The 21,173-nt window shown below is 45.2% G+C and overlaps 1 protein-coding gene across 2 annotated transcripts in view; it reads left to right on the forward strand.

Annotated features, from left to right (window-relative positions):
• Positions 1 to 343: 343 nt before the first annotated feature.
• LOC123770237 (cytochrome P450 2L1) overlaps positions 344 to 21,173 on the forward strand; it is a 51,954-nt gene continuing 31,124 nt past the window's right edge. Inside the window, exon 1 of one of the 2 annotated variants that reach the window (XM_069339947.1) lies at positions 344 to 547. In XM_069339947.1, the coding sequence (XP_069196048.1) occupies positions 439 to 547 (109 nt within the window). In that variant the 5' untranslated portion in view covers positions 344 to 438. The remainder of the gene's footprint in view (positions 548 to 21,173) is intronic. The other variant, XM_069339948.1, reaches the window with a different exon arrangement.

Raw genomic sequence — 21,173 nt, forward strand, 5'->3', positions numbered from 1 at the left:
GTGAACTGTACCGCTGACACCTGTAGTGAACTGTACCGCTGACACCTGTAGTGAACTGTATCTCTAACAACTGTATTGTGAGGCATCATACCCTTATTGTGAAGTTTTGTGATGCTTTGTGACGCACCGAAATGCCTTAATTGTGGCACATGGTGACTGAGTCAAAACAACTGCAGGGTGAAGGGACTATTTATCAGACAGAGCTGCAAGTTGGCATGACTGGGAGTTTATGATGTAAACAACTGGAAGTCCACTGGCATGGGAGACCACTAACATGGGAGGCCACTATCATGGGAGGCCACTAACATGCTAGGCCACTAGCATGGGAGTCCCTCTCTCACCAAACATTCCAGTCATATCCTAACAACGCAACCATAGACAATGCGGAGCTGAAATATTTTCCCAATTTCCTGGTTGACGAGTGGCTTCTGAATTGAGATGTGTAACAGTAAACAGGAGAACATGGCCAGAAGTACCCTGGCCGCCCCGCTGTTAGTGATCACCACCCTTGTTGTTGCGTATCAGTTGAAGGTCAGAAGCCAGAGAGGTAGGTGTGTGTGGGGCGCCTCTTGCCTGCTGCACAACACAGTGTTGTTGATGTCAGTGGAGCTGTCTTTATTTATTAAGCAATATTTATTAACAGGCCTGTGGTGTGGTCTTGAGTAAGCCTGGTGGTGTAGTGTAGCTATGGTAATCTTGGAACAAAAATCGGGAATGTAAATTAAGCGGGAGTAGGTCGGAAGGGTTGGAAGTTCAGGCAGAATGTGAACATTATTGAAGGTGATCTGGGTTGAAACCATCAGTGATAAACCATCAGCACATTATATGACAATGTTAACGTAAAAATTACAGCTGGGGTCTGATAAGTCCTGCTTTGTCTTTACTAATCACTTTGCGCTTCCCGTCACAGTATGAGTATGGTGCACAACAAAGTAGACGCCTCCAGCGGCAACAATTAAAAGTGATCTGTACATAAATGAATTTATTAGAGCAAACTTTAACTCCTAACTGACCCCGAATGTCGCGACACATCTATAAAATATATCTAGAATCGTCTAAGTCCGGCATTTCCAACAATTGCACCACAAAATATGATTGCAATGGCCTAGCAACTGTGCAGGTGCCGTGAGTGTTGCTTGAGTGCCAGCTAAGGTAGCAGGTGGAGAGGATCCTTGTGTTGAAGTAATCAATGTATCAGAGTAGTGGAACCAGTGGTGTTGAGCATGTGTGAGCGCCCTGTGTTCTACATGGGGGATACAGGTGTTTGACGACCTCTACGATGGCAGTTTACAAGTCCCTAAACTCCCCCACAGGTTAACTAGTAACTATCGGTGCTGAAGAATCTTATGAGAAAGAGTCAAGCACTGAGAGTATAATGTTGGTTTGTGGAGTTTTGATTGATTAATTTACTTGAATTTACCTGAGGGGCACAATCGTACTAGTGACCTCGAACGAGAACAGGAAGCCGGTGGCTTGTCAAATGTCCCCCAGTTGTACCTGATGATTTAATCCAACTGGATCTTGAATTCATGCAATGCTTCGGCATTTTCGTGTTAACTCCAGTACTGTTTGTTGTTTGACGAGACAGTCACTGTCACGTTAAGGTCAGACCGCAGGGGACAAGAAAAGTAACCCTTAAAGTTTCAGCATGAATGACAGGCATTAGGACTGGTGCTCTTGATTGTAATTACGAGTTCTTGATCTTTCTTGGTGTTTAATAGCCGTCAGAGTTAACCATGAGACTAAATTAATTCTTAACACCTGGTGTTGGTGTGAGACGCCATGGTTGTGTGCATCAGGCGAGAGAGAGAGATCTCAGGGAATGATTGGGAAGTTGAGAGTCGAAATGAGCAGTAGAAAGATAGTGAAGGGAATATACATAATAACCAAACACATCCTCTTTAATATGATAGAAAATAGTCCAAGAGGACATCAGTAGAAACTCGAAATACAAATGAGTATTTTCATTTACTTGAATTTACCTGAGAGTCACCATCTCTATATTGACCCCGACGAGGACAGGAATCCGACGACTTGTCCGGTCACCTCATTTTTCCTTATTATTTTATTTAGCAGAATTTTGAACTACAACAATATCCTGGCATTTATGACTTCTGCGGGTAGGCGGTTCCAAGGTTTTAAAACTCTATGGGTAAAAACGCATCTCCTGTTTTTTGTCCTACATAAATGTAGCTTCTTGAGCAGAAGACCGTTGTTCATCGTGTGTGCTGTATCTGATCTTTTAAAGACGTGGTCTGGATCAGTATTTTACTTGTTCAGTATTTTAAGTTTCAGTGAGATCCGCCCTCTCATGCCTAGTTTGTAGTGTTGTTAACCCTGTGGCCCCTCAACCGTTCCTGGTACGAGAGACCACTTAATTCTGGAATGATTTTTGTCGCTCGGCGTTGAACGTTCTCTAAAGCAGCTGTGTCTTTCTGAAGATGAGGTCTCCATGTGTGGATGCAGTAGACGATGAGTCACAATCACGTGGCTGAGGATATCATGACCAAATTACACATCAGAAGATGGAGAAACGACGACATTTCGGTCGGTCCTGGACCATTATCACGCCAAAACGTCGACGTTTCTCCACCAGGCGGGGGTCGCAACAGAGTATTTATTATTTATACAGTAGAATAAAGACTTATTTTCTTTGAAGTCAAAGGTTTGTTTGACTATTCCTAGAGTTTGGTTCGCTTTTTTTTCTGGAGCTCCCACTTGAAGTGGAGCTCCCACTTGTTGTGCTACTTTCAATGACTTCAATGGTTCTGACGCCAAGGTTCTTTTCTTCGTCAATCTGCTGCAACATAATGTTGCTAATTGTGACGTACACTGTTTTACTCCTTTGCAAGGTCTGCATTTTACAGTCCCAGTGGTACAGTGGTAAAGAACTCGCCCGGCGCTTCTCGAGCGCTTTGGCCTGGGTTTGTATTCTGGCCAGGGAGGATTGGGAGGCGCCAATCCTTGATTGTAGTCTCTGTTCACCAGCAGTGAATGGGTACCTAGGTTGTTAAACGATTTCACAGGTCGTACTCCTGTGGAGGGGGATTAGGATTTAGGACCTGCCACGATGCATGCTAGTGGCTGTACAAGATTGTAAGAAATCTTGTATATAAATAAATAAATAAAATATATTTTCATTATTAAAAAGTATTTGCCACTCTTCCGGTCATTTCAGGAGTTTATGTAGATAGTTTTGTACGGCCAAAATATTATTTTCACTTCCCAATTTACCATAAATCTTAGTGTCATCTGCAAATTTGATGATGTTAGTAATATTCTCATCTATATAATTGATATAAATTACAAAATGTTTGGCCTCAAAATGGGGAAAAGCCAGACAGAAGACCTCAAGTGACCCCAGGACATCACACCGCATCACCACTAGTCCTCCTGCCGCTGAAGAAGAACTCAAGCTATAGGCTTTGACTGAAAAAAAACATCTCCAATCCGCGGTGGACAGGCCACCAAACTATAAGCCTCCTCTCTCCATTTCCAAAACCTCTTCCAAGAATTTTACCGCCCCATCCTTCTTCCTCTCACATCCTCTCCAAGCTCTTTGGACATCAAAGCTCAAAATGAGCCCCTGAGGCACCCCGGCCGCTCACCACATTCCTCAAGTCAGATTGATTTAAATTTAGGATGACGCATTGCTTCCTTTGTTTTAACCATTGTTTTATTTATCTCCCATTTATTCCATGTGTTTGTAATTTCCTTGCCAGTCTTCCATGTGGAACGTTATTAAATTACACCACAGGTAAATCAGAAAAGTCTATGTGTACTACATAAACTGAAAGTTCTTTGTCTGAAAAGTTGAACAGCTGAATTATTGGTTAGTAGTCAAAGAAATGTATGAAAATACTGGTGCCCAGCACGAGGTCAACAAATTAAATGCATTGAAAGAGGAAATCGTGGAACCAACCTGTAAAGCCAGACACGACAAAGAACTCGGACATCAGTAAAGCTGAAACAAGCGCACCAAGCACAGGAGGGCTAGGAGGCTGCACATGCAAGGCTAGACTTCACCTCCCCGTGATCACTGCTGGGTACGGGCCACACACAACTGATGGAGGTGGATGAGCTAGGGCAGGCGAGGAAGGGAGGGAGCAACTGGTGTCAGGAACATGGATGGTCGCAGGGGAGGGGTAGGGAAGGTGTGTACTTGTGACTCGCAGGGGAGGAGTAGGGAAGGTGTGTACTTGTACTCACCTAGTTGTGTCTGCAGGATAGAGCATTGACTCTTGGATCCCGCCTTTCGAGCATCGGTTGTTTACAGCAATTGACTCCTGTCCCATTTCCCTATCATACCTGGTTTTAAAATTATGAATAGTATTTACTTCCACAACCTGTTCCTGAAGTGCATTCCATTTTCCCACTACTCTCATGCTAAAAGAAAACTTCTTAACATCTCTGTGACTCATCTGAGTTTCAAGCTTCCATCCATGTCCCCTCGTTCTGTTACTATTCCGTGTGAACATTTCGTCCTGTGTCCACTCTGTCAATCCCTCTGAGTATTTTATACGTTCCTATCATGTCCCCCCCTCTCCCTTCTTCTTCCTATTGTCGTAAGGTACAGTTCCCTCAGGCGCTCCTCATACCCCATCCCTCGTAGCTCTGGGACGAGTCTCGTTGCAAACCTCTGAACCTTTTCCAGTTTCATTATATGCTTCTTCAAATGGGGACTCCATGATGAGGCGGCATACTCTAAGACTGGCCTCACGAAGGCAGTGTAAAGCGCCCTAAATGCCTCCTTACTTAGGTTTCTGAATGATGTTCTAACTTTTGCCAGTGTAGAGTACGCTGCTGTCGTTATCCTATTTATATGTGCCTTAGGAGATAGATTAAGTGTTACGTCTACACCCAGATCTCTTTCGCGCGTCGTCACAGGTAGGCTGTTCCCCTTCATTGTGTACTGTCCCTTTGGTCTCCTATCTCCTAGTCCCATTTCTATAACTTTACATTTGCTCGTGTTGAATTCCAGTAGCCATTTCTCTGACCATCTCTGCAACCTGTTCAGGTCCTCTTGGATGATCCTGCAATCCTCATTTGTCACAATTCTTCTCATCGACTTTGCGTCATCCGCAAACATCGACATGTAGGACTCTACGCCTGTAAACATGTCGTTAACATATACAAGAAATAGAATTGGTCCCAGCACCGATCCTTGTGGTACTCCACTTTTTACTGTTCGCCAGTCCGACTTCTCGCCCCTTACCGTAACTCTTTGGCTCCTTCCTGTTAGGTAGTTCCTTATCCATGCTAGGACCTTTCCCCCCACCCCCGCCTGCCTCTCGAGTTTGAACAGCAGTCTCATGTACGGTACTGTATCAAAGGCTTTTTGGCAGTCCAGAAATATGCAGTCTGCCCAACCATCTCTGTCCTGTCTTATCCTCGTTATTTTATCATAGAATTCCAGAAGGTTTGTTAGGCACGATTTCCCTGTCCAGAACCCATGTTGATGTTTGTTCACAAACCTAATGTTCTCCAGGTGTGCAACCAGTCGTAGCCTAATTATTCTTTCCAGTATTTTACAGTGGATGCTTGTCAGTGATACAGGTCTATAATTAAGTGCCTCCTCCCTATCGCTTTTCTTGAAGATCGGCACGACATTTGCCTTCTTCCAGCAACTGGGCAATTCTCCCGACATAAGTGACTCATTAAAGATCATTGCCAGAGGCACGCTGAGGGCCTGTGCTGCTTCTTTTAGTATCCACGGTGATACTTTGTCTGGTCCAACTGCTTTAGTTGCATCTAGAGTTGTCAACTGTTTCATTATCCCCTCTGCTGTCACCTCTATATCTGATAGTCTTTCATCTAGGGTAACCCCTTCCAACAATGGGAGCTGCTCAGGCTCGGTAGTGAACACTCCATGGAAACTGGCATTCAGTGCCTCGCAGATTTCCTTGTCACTTTCAGTATATGCCCCCTCTGTCTTCCTTAGTCTTGTCACTTGGTCGTTCACCGACATTTTTCTTCTTATATGACTGTGTAGTAGCTTAGGTTGTTTTTTCGCATTGATTGCAATATCGTTCTCATAGTCCCTTTCCGATGTTCGTCTTATGTTAATGTAATCGTTCCTAGCTCTGTTGCATCTGATCCTGTTGTCCTCTGTCCTTTGTCTTCTGTACTTCCTCCACTCCCGCCTGCTGGCCATTTTTGCTTCCTGACACTGTCTATTAAACCATGGGTTATTATATTCCTTCTTATTTTTTCTCTTTACTGTTGGTATAAATCTCTCTTTGGCCTCCTGGCATTTCTGTATGACTAGGTCCATCATAGGGAGCCGGTCGGCTGAGCGGACAGCACGCTGGTCTTGTGATCCTGTGGTCCTGGGTTCGATCCCAGGCGCCGGCGAGAAACACTGGGCAGAGTTTCTTTCACCCTATGCTCCTGTTACCTAGCAGTAAAATAGGTACCTGGGTGTTAGTCAGCTGTCACGGGCTGCTTCCTGGGGGTGGAGGCCTGGTCGAGGACCGGGCCGCGGGGACACTAAAAAGCCCCGAAATCATCAAAAGATAACCTCAAGATAAGATCATATCTTGGACTGTTTTTCCTCTAATTTCTTCCTCCCACTGCACTTCACCCAGATAGTCCCCTTTCCTGTAGTCCACTCTCTTTTCCCAGATCTCTTGTCCCATGGTCATAAGTTTGAATTCCATCATGTAATCAAAGACTAGGACACAATGGTCACTGGCCCCTAGAGGTATTTCATGCTCTAAATTCTCGATATCTTCTACGTTCTGGGTGTAAATCAGGTCTAATAGGCTCGGTGCATCTCCTCCTCTTTCCCTTGTGTCTTCCTTCACATGTTGTGCTAGGAAATTCCTGTCTATAACATCTACTAACTTTGCTCCCCACGTTTCGTCCCCTCCATGGGGATTCCTTGATTCCTAATTTATCTCTCCATGATTTAGGTCCCCCATGATCAGCAGCTTCGCTCTCATTCTGTGGGCTAGTGTTGCTGCCTTCTGCAATTCATCTATACATGCCTTGTTGTTGTCATCATACTCCTGCCTGGGTCTTCTACTGTTTGGTGGGGGATTGTAGATTACCAAGATCACAATCTTCCTCCCATCTACTGTCAGAGTTCCATGTATGAAGCTTGTGCACTCATTGGTAACCCGATTTCCCAGGTCTTCAAACTTCCATTTCCGCTTTAGTAGGAGTGCTACTCCCCCTCCCTGTCTCTGTGTCCTCTCTTTTCGTATCACCTGGTACCCTTCAGGAAAGATTGCATCTGAGATCATGTCATTAATTTTAGTTTCCACAATTGCATCTATATCAGGATCTGCCTCACTCACTCTTTCTTTTATCTCTTCTGCTTTATTAGATACCCCATCAGCATTGGTGTACCAAACCTTGAGACTCTTCATGGAAACTCCTGTACCAGAGTTCTCCCTTTCTCTGGGGGTCTGGGGGGATCTGGGGGATGTCTGGGGGGTAACTGGGGGCAGGGGGGATCTGGAGGGTGTCTGGGGGATGACTGGGGTCGGGGAGGATCCGGGGGTGTCTGGGGGGGTCCGGGGGTGTATTGGGGGTTAAAGAGGTCAGGAGGAGTGCTTGGGAGGCTAATGGGGGCTGGGCTTCTAGGAAGGTAGGTAGGAGGGTCTGGGGTAGGGCCTGGGTAGGTAGGTCTGGAGTAGGAAGGGCATACTGGGTCTGAAGATTAGGGAAGGTCTGATAGGCATAGAGGGGTTGGGAGATAGCGTAAGGTTGGGAGTCAGATAGAGGTTGAGAGGTTGGGAGGGGTAAGGATAGAGAGGGTGGGGGAACCTCCCACCCCCCTCGCAACGGTGGGGGGTCACATGGAAGGAGAGGGGATGAGGAGGGGTGAGGGATGGGTAGGTTTTGGGGGTTGAGGGGATGAGGGCTGGGTGGGTTTTTGGGGTTGAGGGGATGAGAGCTGGGTGGGTTTTGGGGGTTGAGGTGATGAGGGGGCCCTTGGAATGACTCGCAGGGGAGGGGTAGGGTAAGTGTGTACTTGTGACTCGCATGGGAGGGGTAGGGAAGGGGTAGGGAAGGTGTGCACTTGTGACTTGCAGGGGAGGGGTAGGGAAGGTGTGTACTTGGGACTCACAGGGGAGGGGTAGGGAAGGTGTGTACTTGGGACTCACAGGGGAGGGGTAGGGAAGGTGTGTACTTGTGACTCACAGGGGAGGGGTAGGGAAGGTGTGTACTTGGGACTCACAGGGGAGGGGTAGGGAAGGTGTGTAATTGGGACTCACAGGGGAGGGGTAGGGAAGGCGTGTACTTGTGACTCACAGGGGAGGGGTAGGGAAGGTGTGTACTTGTGACTCACAGGGGAGGGGTAGGGAAGGTGTGCACTTGGGACTCGCAGGGGAAGGGTAGGGAAGGTGTGTACTTGGGACTCACAGGGGAGGGGTAGGGAAGGTGTGTACTTGGGACTCACAGGGGAGGGGTAGGGAAGGTGTGTACTTGTGACTCACAGGGGAGGGGTAGGGAAGGTGTGTACTTGGGACTCACAGGGGAGGGGTAGGGAAGGTGTGTACTTGGGACTCACAGGGGAGGGGTAGGGAAGGTGTGCACTTGTGACTTGCAGGGGAGGGGTAGGGAAGGTGTGTACTTGTGACTCACAGGGTAGGGGTAGGGAAGGTGTGTACTTGGGACTCACAGGGGAGGGGTAGGGAAGGTGTGCACTTGTGACTTGCAGGGGAGGGGTAGGGAAGGTGTGTACTTGGGACTCACAGGGGAGGAGTAGGGAAGGTGTGCACTTGGGACTCGCAGGGGAAGGGTAGGGAAGGTGTGTACTTGGGACTCACAGGGGAGGGGTAGGGAAGGTGTGTATTTGTGACTCACAGGGGAGGGGTAGGGAAGGTGTGTACTTGGGACTCACAGGGGAGGGGTAGGGAAGGTGTGTACTTGGGACTCGCAGGGGAGGGGTAGGAAAGGCGTGTACTTGTGACTCACAGGGGAGGGGTAGGGAAGGTGTGTACTTGGGACTCACAGGGGAGGGGTAGGGAAGGTGTGTACTTGTGACTCGCAGGAGAGGGGTAGGGAAGGTGTGTACTTGTACTCTCAGGGGAGGGGTAGGGAAGGTGTGTACATGTACTCGCAGGGGAGGGGTAGGGAAGGTGTGTACTTGAGACTCACAGGTGAGGGGTAGGGAAGGTGTGTACTTGGGACTCACAGGGGAGGGGTAGGGAAGGTGTGTACTTGTACTCTCAGGGGAGGGGTAGGGAAGATGTGTACTTGTACTCGCAGGGGAGGGGTAGGGAAGGTGTGTACTTGTGACTCGCAGGAGAGGGGTAGGGAAGGTGTGTACCTGTACTCTCAGGGGAGGGGTAGGGAAGGTGTGTACTTGTACTCGCAGGGGAGGGGTAGGGAAGGTGTGTACTTGAGACTCACAGGGGAGGGGTAGGGAAGGTGTGTACTTGGGACTCACAGGGGAGGGGTAGGGAAGGTGTGTACTTGTGACTCACAGGGGAGGGGTAAGGAAGGTGTGTACTTGGGACTCTCGCTGGCACTGCTCGCCTCACACCACTTTGGTTCCCTCGCATAATAGCACTATTAAGGACACTTTAACTATATCATTACATTATACGTGACGAGCACCACACAGTAACACTTCATGTTCAGTCGCCCAGGAACAACACTGGAGAGTTAGCAACGTTTTCAATAAGCAAGTTATGCACGGACTCCAGAAGTTTACCCACCACTGTGTGTGTGTGTGTGTGTTTGTGTGTGTGTGTGTGTGTGTGTGTGTGTGTGTGTGTGTGTGTGTGTGTGTGTGTGTGTGTGTGTGTGTGTGTGTGTGTGTGTGTGTGTGTGTGTGTGTGTGTGTGTGTGTGTGTGTGTGTGTGTGTGTGTGTGTGTGTGTGTGTGTGTGTGTGTGTGTGTGTGTGTGTGTGTGTGTGTAGGTGTGTGTACTCACCTATTTGTACTCACCTATTTGTGCTTGCGGGGGTTGAGCTTTGGCTCTTTGGTCCCGCCCCTCAACAGATCAGTCAACTGGTGTACAGGTTCCTGAGCCTAATGGGCTCTATCATATCTACGTTTAAAACTGTGTATGGAGTCAGCCTCCACCACATCACTGCCTAATGCATTCCATCTGTTAACTACTCTGACACTGAAAAAGTCCCTTCTTACGTCCCTGTGGCTCATGTGGGTACTCAGTTTCCCCCTGTGTCCCCTTGTTCGCGTCCTGCCAGTGTTGAATAGTTTTTCCTTGTTTACCCGGTCGATTCCCCTGAGAATTTTGTAGGTTGTGATCATGTCCCCCCTTACTCTTCTGTCTTCCAGTGTCGTAAGGTGCATTTCCCGCAGCCTTTCCTGATAACTCATGCCTCTTAGTTCTGGGGCTAGTCTAGTAGCAAACCTTTGGACTTTTTCCAGCTTCGTCTTGTGCTTGACAAGGTACGGGCTCCATGCTGGGGCCGCATACTTGTGTGTGTGTGTGTGTGTGTATACTCACCTAATTGTGTTTGCGGGGGTTGAGCTCTGGCTCTTAGGTTCCGCCTCTCAACCGTCAATCTACAGGTGTACAGATTCCTGAGCCTATTGGGCTCTATCATATCTACACTTGAAACTGTGTATGGAGTCAGCCTCCACCAGATCACTTCCTAACGCATTCCATTTGTCAACTATTCTGACACTAAAAAAGTTCTTTCTAATATCTCGGTGGCTCATTTGGGCACTCAATTTCCACCTGTGTCCCCTAGTGCGTGTGCCCCTTGTGTTAAATAGCCTGTCTTTATCTACCCTATCAATTCCCTTGAGAATCTTGAATGTGGTGATCATGTCCCCCCTAACTCTTCTGTCTTCCAACGAAGTGAGGTTTAATTCCCGTAGCCTCTCCTCGTAGCTCATACCTCTCAGCTCGGGTACTAGTTTGATGGCAAACCTTTGAACCCTTTCCAGTTTGGTCTTATCCTTGACTAGATGTGGACTCCATGCTGGGGCTGCATACTCCAGGATTGGCCTAACATATGTGGTATACAAAGGTCTGAATGATTCTTTACACAAGTTTCTGAATGCCGTTCGTATGTTGGCCAGCTTGGCATATGCCGCTGACGTTATCCTCTTGATATGGGCTTCAGGAGACAGGTCTGGCGTGATATCAACCCCCAAGTCTTTTTCTCTCTCTGACTCTTGAAGTATTTCATCTCCCAGATATTACCTAGTATCTGGCCTTCTTATGTTCTTAAACAATGGGTATAAATTGGATAAGTTAAGATTTAGGAAAGACCTGGGGTAAATACTGGTTCAGAAACAGGGTTGTTGATTTGTGGAAACAATTACCGTCTAACGTGATGGAGGTGGGGTCCCTTGATTGTTTCAGACGTGGATGGACATGTACATGAGAGGGATTGAGCGGTTATAAATAGGAGCTGCCTCGTATAAGAACATAAGAACAAAGGAAACTGCAGAAGGCCTATTGGCCCATGCGAGGCAGCTCCTATCTATAACCACCCAATCCCACTCATATACATGTCCACCCCGCGCTTGAAACAATCGAAGAATCCCACCTCCACCACGTTACGCGGTAATTGGTTTCACAAATCAACAACCCTGTTACCGAACCAGTATTTACCCAAGTCTTTCCTAAATCTAAACTTATCCAATTTATACCCAATGTTTCGTGTTGTCTTGTGTTGATACTTTTAATACCCTATTAATATCCCCTTTGTTATGTCCATTCATCCACTTGTAAACCTCTATCATGCCACCCCTAACTCTTCGCCTTTCCAGTGAATGCAATTTAAGCTTTGTTAATCTTTCTTCATATAAAAGATTTCTAATTTGTGGAATTAACTTAGTCATCCTACGGTGGACACGTTCAAGTGAATTTATATCCATTCTATGGTACGGCGACCAAAACTGATCTGCATAATCTAAATGGGGCCTTACCAGAGCAAGATATAGCTGAAGAACCACACCAGGTGTCTTATTACTAACGCTTCGATTAATGAATCCCAGTGTCCTATTTGCCTTATTACGAACATTCATGCATTGATCCTTTTGTTTTAAATTCTTACTAATCATAACTCCCAGATCCCTTTCGCAATCCGAATTAGAAATCTCAACACCATCTAGCTCGTATCTTGTAACTCTACCATCATTACCTAGCCTCAGAACTTTACATGGTATGGGCCAATAGGCCCTCTGGAGTTACCATTATTCTTATGTTCTTTGTTATAAACCTTTCCTCCTGTGGAGGTTAGTTCCTATTATAAATTGTTGGTGGACACATTGGAGAATGTTTTCTCGAAATAAATCTGCAGCTGATAACTGGGAGGCCGCGAGTCACCAGTAATACTCCGCCAAGCAAAGTAGTACCTTCTCAGCTGGAGATTGTTTATGAATAATGTGTACCGGAATAGCCAAACTATGTGAGGAGAAAATGGACTCAATCAAAAGGTATGCATGGGGGAATATGATAAATGAAGTCAATAAAAGATTTGATTGGAAATGTATAAAACAGAGTATTCGATGGGGCGATGAAGTCGGTCAGGTGAAGTCACAGTGAGAGGTTGTGTTAACCGGAGCTCCTGAGTGTTGTTATATTATCATAGCAATATGGAAGTTGTAGTGAAGGACCTGGTGACTCTAGTGGGAGCCCTGAGGACAGAGTTGGACTCTCTGCGGGAGGAGGTGCGTCAGCTTAAAAAACAACGAGAAGTAACGAAGGAGGAGACCAGCAGTAAAGGGACCTCGTCTTGGAGAGTTGCGAAAGACAGGGGCCTTAAGAAGACTTTGATAAAGCCGCCTTCAAACGCCATAGCAACTTCAAATTCATTTGACGTTTTGGAGGACGAGTGCTGTGGAGAGACTGTGGATCGCGCAAAAGGGAAAGCAACGAAGAGAAAGGAAGCGCAGGCCCCTCAGAAAGTAAAGGAAGTACCTAAGCAAACATTAGTTGTGGGAGATTCCCAGATAAGGTATTTGGATAGAACGTTTTGTGCTAGAGATAGGGGGAACAGGTTAAGGGTTTGCTATCCCGGAGCTGGCATTGGTGATATTATAAACAACATGAATGATATTATGGCTGGTAATGGGAACAATCCCATTATTTGCATTAGCGTGGGAGGAAATGATGTTGGTCGAGTCAGGAGTGAGGAACTGATTCAGAGGTATAAAACAGCCATAGAGTTAGTTAGGAGCAAGGGAGGAATCCCGATCATATGTGGCATTCTTCCAAGAAAGGGAGTGGGAAATGAATGGATATCGAGGGCACTTGGTGTCAATTGCCGGCTGGAAAGATATTGCAAATCAAATGCAATATCTTTCATAGACAACTGGGAACACTTCTATGGAAGAAATGAAATGTATGCTCGTGATGGGGTGCATCTATCGAGAGCTGGGGTTGTTGCTGTTGCGAACTCGCTAGAAGAAGTGGTTAGAGGTGTTTGTTTGGGTTTAAACTGTTAGTAGATAGAGGTATGGGAATTGATTTGGAGGAAGGAGGTAATAAAAGTATGTGTTTGTGGGAGAAAGGAATTGGCAAAACGATCAGGGAAAGAGAAGGTCCGCAAAATAACAATTCACTTAGGGTATATTACACTAACAGTAGAAGTCTAAGAAATAAAATTAACGAATTAAATGCTCTTGTCTGCACAGAAAAAATAGATATTATTGCACTTACCGAAACGTGGATGAATGTAGAAAATAGAGAACTATTAGCTGAATATCAAATATATGGATTTAAACTATTTCACACAGATAGATATATTAGACGAGGAGGTGGAGTAGCCATATATGTTAGGGACAATTTGAAATGTAGTCTCAAAGAGGGAATCAAAACAGAGCCACACACAGAAACTATTTGGATTGAATTAAACGAAAAAGCTAATAATATTATAATAGGAGTAATATATAGGCCACCAAATTTAGACAGAATGGAAGCAAAGCATCTATGGGATGAAATATCTAGAGCATCTAGATCTAACAGTATTTATGTCATGGGTGACTTTAATTTTAGCGGAATAAACTGGTTGAACAAAACAGGGAATAGTGAAGCAGAAGATTTTCTAGAATTAATTGACGATTGCTTTCTTACGCAACACATTAAGGAACCAACACGGGAAAATAATATTTTAGATTTAGTGTTAACTAACAGGGAAACGCAAATTAATGACATCGAAATAGGGAGTGAGCTAGGGAGCAGTGATCACAAAGAAATCAGATTTAGCATAGAATGGAATAGACCAGTAGGAGAAAATTCTGTTAAAGTGCCAGATTTTCGAAAAGCTGATTTTAATAGCCTAAGAAATTTTTTGGGTCAAATTGATTGGAAAGTCTTGGGTATGGGGTGTGGGCCGGTCTTGGAGCGAGACATGAACCCAGCGATAGGTGACTTAAATGGTGATTTCGATGTGGATTCAATATATAACTTATTTAAGAATATTCTAAACAAAGCACAGGAACGTAGTATACCATACAAATTGAATAGATCGTATACTAATGACCCAAAGTGGATAACAAAGAATTTGAAGAACCTTATAGGTAAAAAGAGAGCTTGGTACAAAAGGATTAAAAATGGGGAGGTCACTTTAGAACAGGAATTCGTACAACTGGTTAGAAATGTTAAAAAAGAGATAAGGAAAGCAAAAAGAAACTATGAAGTTCGCATAGCAGGGCAAGCAAAGACAAATCCTAAAGGGTTTTTTCAGTTATATCGTACTAAGACTAGGGAAAGGATAGGTCCATTAAAAACTGTGACAGGTCAAATAACAGATAGTGATGAAGAGATGAGTAGTATTTTTAATAAATATTTTGTATCTGTATTTACTAAAGAGGAACTTAACAATATGCCTTCAGCCGAACAAGTCTATGTGGGTGGGGACGAGGACAGGTTGACGAGTTTAGCAGTTACCAGGGAGGATGTTCTTAAACAAATAGTAAAACTCAAACCAAACAAATCCCCAGGGCCGGATGAAGTGTTTGCTAGGGTGCTTAAAGAATGCAAAGAGGAGCTTTGTGACCCACTGTCAACCATATTTAATAAATCAATAGAGTCAGGCAGAGTGCCAGAGTTTTGGAAAGTTGCTAATGTGATACCAGTTTTTAAGAAAGGAGATAGATCACTTGCGTCTAACTATCGACCAATTAGCCTAACGTCTATTGTGGGAAAGTTACTCGAATCTATAATAGCAAATAAAATTCGTCTTCATCTTGAAAAACATAAATTAATAATTGAGTCGCAACATGGTTTTATAAATGGCCGTTCATGTTTAACAAATTTGTTATCTTTTTATTCTAGCATTGTTGAGGCAGTTGATAGTGGTAAGGATTGCGATGTTGTATACCTTGACTTTAGCAAAGCTTTTGATACAGTGCCACATGAAAGACTGATTAAAAAGATAGAGTCTCATGGTATTGGGGGTGCTATATTAAGCTGGATTAGGACATGGCTATACCAAAGGAAACAGAGAGTTAGTATAAATGGAATAAAGTCAGAGTGGGAAAATGTTGTAAGTGGAGTGCCTCAAGGCTCTGTCCTGGGACCTCTGTTGTTTATAATATATATAAATGATTTAGATTCAGGTTTGAGTAGCAACATTTGCAAATTTGCCGATGATACGAAAATCGGTAGGGAAATTAATTCGGAGGAGGACTCACTATCACTTCAAGTTGATCTAGATAGGGTTTTGAAATGGTCAAAGGATTGGCAGATGCAGTTTAATGCTGATAAATGTAAAGTTCTGAGGTTAGGTAATGATGATAGAGTTACAAGATACGAGCTAGATGGTGTTGTGATTGCGAAGTCGGATTGCGAAAGGGATCTGGGAGTTATGATTAGTAAGAATTTAAAACAAAAGGATCAATGCATAAATGTTCGTAATAAGGCAAATCGGACACTTGGATTTATTAATCGCAGCGTTAGTAACAAGACACCTGGTGTGGTTCTCAAGCTATATCTTGCTCTAGTTAGGCCCCATTTAGATTATGCAGTTCAGTTTTGGTCGCCATATTATAGAATGGATATAAATTCACTTGAACGTGTCCAGCGTAGGATGACTAAGTTAATTCCCCAAATTAGAAATCTTTCATATGAAGAAAGATTAACAAAGCTTAAGTTGCATTCACTGGAAAGGCGAAGAGTTAGGGGTGACATGATAGAGGTTTACAAGTGGATGAATGGACATAACCGGGGGGATATTAATAGGGTATTAAAAGTATCAACACAGGACAGAACACGAAACAATGGATATAAATTGGATATGTTTAGATTTAGGAAAGACTTGGGTAAATACTGGTTCAGTAACAGGGTTGTTGATTTGTGGAACCAATTGCCGCGTAGCATTGTGGAGGTGGGGTCCCTCGATTGTTTCAAGCACGGGTTGGACAAGTATATGAGTGGGATTGGGTGGTTATAGAATAGGAGCTGCCTCGTATGGGCCAACAGGCCTTCTGCAGTTGCCTTTGTTCTTATGTTCTTATGTTCTTATGATGACACAAGAGTGGTGAACACAATCTTTGATTTAAGGGGAGGTGGAACGCTGACGACCAGACCTTGCTTACTGAGGGTTTTTCTTCGGCCGTGCAATCAGATAAGCGATAGTTTTATCTTAACAGGTTTGCAAGATAAGTTAGAGTGCTCAGGCAGCCTATGGTGCTGTTTTATGAGAGAGTCCAGGTTGTTGTTGTTGTTTAAGATTCGATACTCAGAACAATAAGTTCCAGTAGCACGGGCTATGGTGAGCCCGTAAGTGGAGGCTCTTTGGAACCATTATCTGTATCAGTGGGTGATACTAGAGATCTGGCGATGGATCGGGGTCTTCATGATGGTTTTCAGCCTGGGGGGCTGGCTATACCAGTTATGGAGCTGGTGGGATTAGTGTGGACCTCTAGATTTTCCGTTTTTTCTTTGCCTGCGACTTTGGTTGAGCAGTGCTGTCGTTGGAGTTTGGCGACGTGGCCTACATGAGGAAGTCTTAAACCGTGTAGGTGTCGTATTTATGATGCGGCAGTGGAGATCCTTCTGTGATTTCCTCGTCTGAGGAGTCCGTAACCTCCGTAGTGGGCGTTTTTGTCTTTCGCCTCGCAGCCTTAGGTAGGCTTAGGTGTCGTTGATTGGTGGTTGTAACTATTTCAGGAGCGCTTGTGATGCTGTTATCGTTTGTAGACAGCACGTCTGCTAGCGCGGCTGCTGAGATAGTGATGGTAGGAGTGTTAGGAGCTGGAGAAGGAATTACCTCTGTTTGTGTCGCCCGGGTCATGGGCGGTTCTGGAGTCGGTGTTGAAGTTGACCACATGGTTGTCCTGGTGGTAGTCTCCGGAGTGGTAGAGGAGGCAGTGAGATTTACGCTAGTGGCTATGATGGGGGCCAGGCCATTGTCTATGTATAATGCGTTTAGTTCACTGACAAAGCGCTGGTTGTCTGGTCCTGCTAGCCTTTCCGCAAGTCTAATAAGACCAGAGATAATGCCTGCACGTAATGCAGGGGGCTGTAAAGGAGTCTGCCAATGAGAAGGCTGTGTCGCCTGCTGGGAGGAGCCACATGTTGGTAAGACTGGAAAGGCTTCTGGTCGACTAGTGGGAGCTAAGGTGGTGGGTTGAACGCTTGGGGCTCTGGTTAAGGAGGTAGAAGGGTTGTTTCTCTTGGCTTCAACCTGGGCCTTGATGCTTTCCTATCTGCGAGGGCAGCGTTAGGAAATTGCAGGGTGATTGTCATCACAGAGCAAGCAGCAATGGACTGTTGCCTTGCATATGGAGTAGTGATGGTCCAGTGCGCACAGGCTGCACCTCTGGACAGGGTGCTGACACTTGTTGGTCGGGTGGGAGAGCTCGTAGCACTTAAAGCACTGCTGGATCTCATGGTATTGTTCCTTTTTTATTTGGTGGGGTGGAATTTTTAAGCCAAAGCAGTAGAATCCTTGTGTGGCAGCCTGGGTGGCCGCAGCTATGGTGGTGAACGTAATCTTCATTGATGTTTTGTTGGTGTTGGAGAACTCTAGTTTGAATACAGCCAGGTTTGGATTTTCGTCCTCGATATTGTCCTTGATATGATGTTGAGGTCGGTCAGCGATCCACTGGCTGGTCCTGCTGATAAAAACAGTTCTTCCGGCCAGGAACTGACGTGGGAAGTGAGGATGTAGGTGGTGCTCTCTACGAAGAATGGCATCGTTAGTCAGGAGTTTTTCTAGCTCCTCTTCACATGAAAAGAAGAGCACGATATCTTCACCTTCCTGACTAATGTCAGCGGGTTCGAGGCCAGTAACGTCCTTCAGGATCTTTAAAATATTGCTTCTCCCGATAGCATGACCGTCAAGTGGAGTAGCTCTGACCTTAAGACGTTTGGGTCGTATTGTGACCACACTGCTGCTTGTGGTGTGTGGTGTCAGACTGGACCACTGCCGGACTGTGAGAGTCCAGGTTTCCTAGTTGTTTATATGTGTCACCAGATGATAGGTTCGGTGGCTGTGAGGACAGTTGTTGGAAATTTCCAACACCCAAATACCAAACCCTAGTGCAATATTATGAATTTATTGTACTAAGGAATATAATTTACTAATACTACTAACCCGTAGTGTAGCAATTATTAATTTATTTAACTAAAGGGTAATAACGGCAGATTCTTCCTAGAAATTATGGCTGCGATTACGTCAGCTACCCAGCCCAGGAGAATAAATTCCACATATTTATAAATTGAATTAAATTCAATCCAACCTTGTAGTATTTATTAAGGAATATCGATTGGTAATAGATTTATTTCTATTTAATAAATTATATAGCTATTTAATGTGGTTATTTTTTATACAGCTGCGATCAGCTGTTCCAGTAAATAAAGTAATGAACTGAATTTCCATTACGAATATTAATTTCCATCTAACGTCATTTAGGTTAAATGATTTGCAGGTGGTTCGCAGGTGGTACTTTGGTGTGAATTGAGCGCACTGAGCGTCGGTACAGTATCTCGCAAGTGTCTGCTCTAGACCACACTTGAAAGTAGACTGGTTAATATTTTGATTGATAAAGATTAAGCCACCCAAGAGGTGGCACGGGCATGAATAGCCCGTAAGTGGTACAATTTTTTTTTCTCAGGATTCTGAGGTTGCATTTAACCATCAAGCTGTTATCGCGGGGGAGGATACTGCTTCACAGTCTTTATGAGGGTGTCCAGCTGCTGGACACCTTTGTTGACCAGGAGAGTGGCTGTGTTGATGGCTTCAGGGTGGCCACTGCATGATTCAGGAACTCTTAAAGCTCTTCTAAGGTCATTGGTTGCTTCACATTCCAGAAGATAGTGAAGTAATGGCTTTTCTGTGACAGTTTGGCAGAAGATGCACTCTCTCTGTCGGGGTTCACCAATCTCCCAGTTGCATCTGTAACCTAGACGTAGTCTATATAACCTAACTGCTATTTCCCTGTGGATTCCTTTTGGGATATTTAACCTTTCTAATTTGGTTGCCTGAAGATACCATGTTGCAGATGGCGAACCTTCAGCTATTCTCTGGTGCAGGTCGGCTTTGTTGAGATGTGAGAGTTTTTTGGTGATGATGTTTTTTATGTTCTCTAGGCTGGGTTGAATTGTTTTATGTATCACTGGATGACGAGTTGCCAATTTAGCAATTTCATCAGCTTTTTCATTTAATGGGATTCCAATATGGGATGGGATCCAGTTTAAAGTTATGTTGAGTCCTTTGCCTTTAGCGACTGCTCCAAGATACAAAATGGTGGTAAATATTTGCTATTCTGCTTCTTATATGCTCGGGCAACACCTCACCGGGTTGCTCGGGCAACACCTCACCGGGTTGCTCGGGCAACACCTCACCGGGTTGCTCGGGCAACACCTCACCGGGTTGCTCGGGCAACACCTCACCGGGTTGCTCGGGCAACACCTCACCGGGTTGCTCGGGCAACACCTCACCGGGTTGCTCGGGCAACACCTCACCGGGTTGCTCGGGCAACACCTCACCGGGTTGCTCGGGCAACACCTCACCGGGTTGCTCGGGCAACACCTCACCGGGTTGCTCGGGCAACACCTCACCTCATTCATCTCCAAAGGTTGACAGGAATATTAACAATGCATTTGGAGCGAGTATATTATTAACCCTCAATATATATAACCCTCGTTGTATACGATTATACAACGCGGGTTATACAACCCACGTTGTATAACCATCAAAGTTAACTACCTCTTCTTCGCTGATGTCATCTAACTGGGGTCGTAGGGTAGGAGGTCGCACTGGATCGTCCGTCGTCGTAGGATCAGGTGGTGGTGCAGCTGGTTACTGGAGATGTAGGGTTGGAGGTCGTACAGGATCGTTCGTAGGTGGTGGTGTTGCTGGTAACTCCCGATAGCCGCCGTAGAAAAGTGAACGGCGGTGTCGGCGGATGTGTCTCTGGAGGGATGTCTGGGGCAGCATCAGTGTGCTGGTTTAAGGCGATCGATGGAGATTTTACAAGCTGTCCTCGGCGTTCAATGGTGAAGAACTTCGGTGTTCGAGAAACCACTTTAAATGGTCCTTCGTAAGGTGACTTTAATGAGGTGACTTGATAAAATGCTATGCCCAAGATTACCATCCGAGTGCTGGCGAGGAAGTGGTTCAAATAGCTTCGGCTATCACTTCCTTATGTCCGGTCGTGATGGTCAAGTGGATTAAGGCGTCCTGTACATACCAGTTGCATTGCTCCTGGCAGTATGGGTTTGAGTCACTTCTGGGGTGTGAGTTTTCAGTCACATATAGTCCTGGGGACCATTCAGGCTTGTTCGCATTTGTGTTCCTCACGTGTGCCCCAAAGTATGAATTGATTTGATAAAATGCTATGCCCAAGATTACCATCCGAGTGCCGGCAGGGGAAGTGGTTCAAATAGCTTCGGCTATCACTTCCTTATGTCTGGTCATGATGGTCAAGTAGATTAAGGCGTCCTGTATATACCAGTTGCATTGCTCCTGGCAGTATGGAGTTCGAGTCACTTCTGAGGTGTGAGTTTTCAGTTGCATATAGTCCTGGGGACCATTCAGGCTTGTTCGCATATATATATATATATATATATATATATATATATATATATATATATATATATATATAGACATATGTCGTACCTAGTAGCCAGAACGCACTTCTCAGCCTACTATGCAAGGCCCGATTTGCCTAATAAGCCAATTTTTCATGAATTAATGATTTTTCGACTACCTAACCTACCTAACCTAACCTAACCTAACTTTTTCGGCTACCTAACCTAACCTAACCTATAAAGATAGGTT

Source organism: Procambarus clarkii, chromosome 42 (assembly GCF_040958095.1).
Source record: "Procambarus clarkii isolate CNS0578487 chromosome 42, FALCON_Pclarkii_2.0, whole genome shotgun sequence".
Taxonomy (NCBI): domain Eukaryota; kingdom Metazoa; phylum Arthropoda; class Malacostraca; order Decapoda; family Cambaridae; genus Procambarus; species Procambarus clarkii.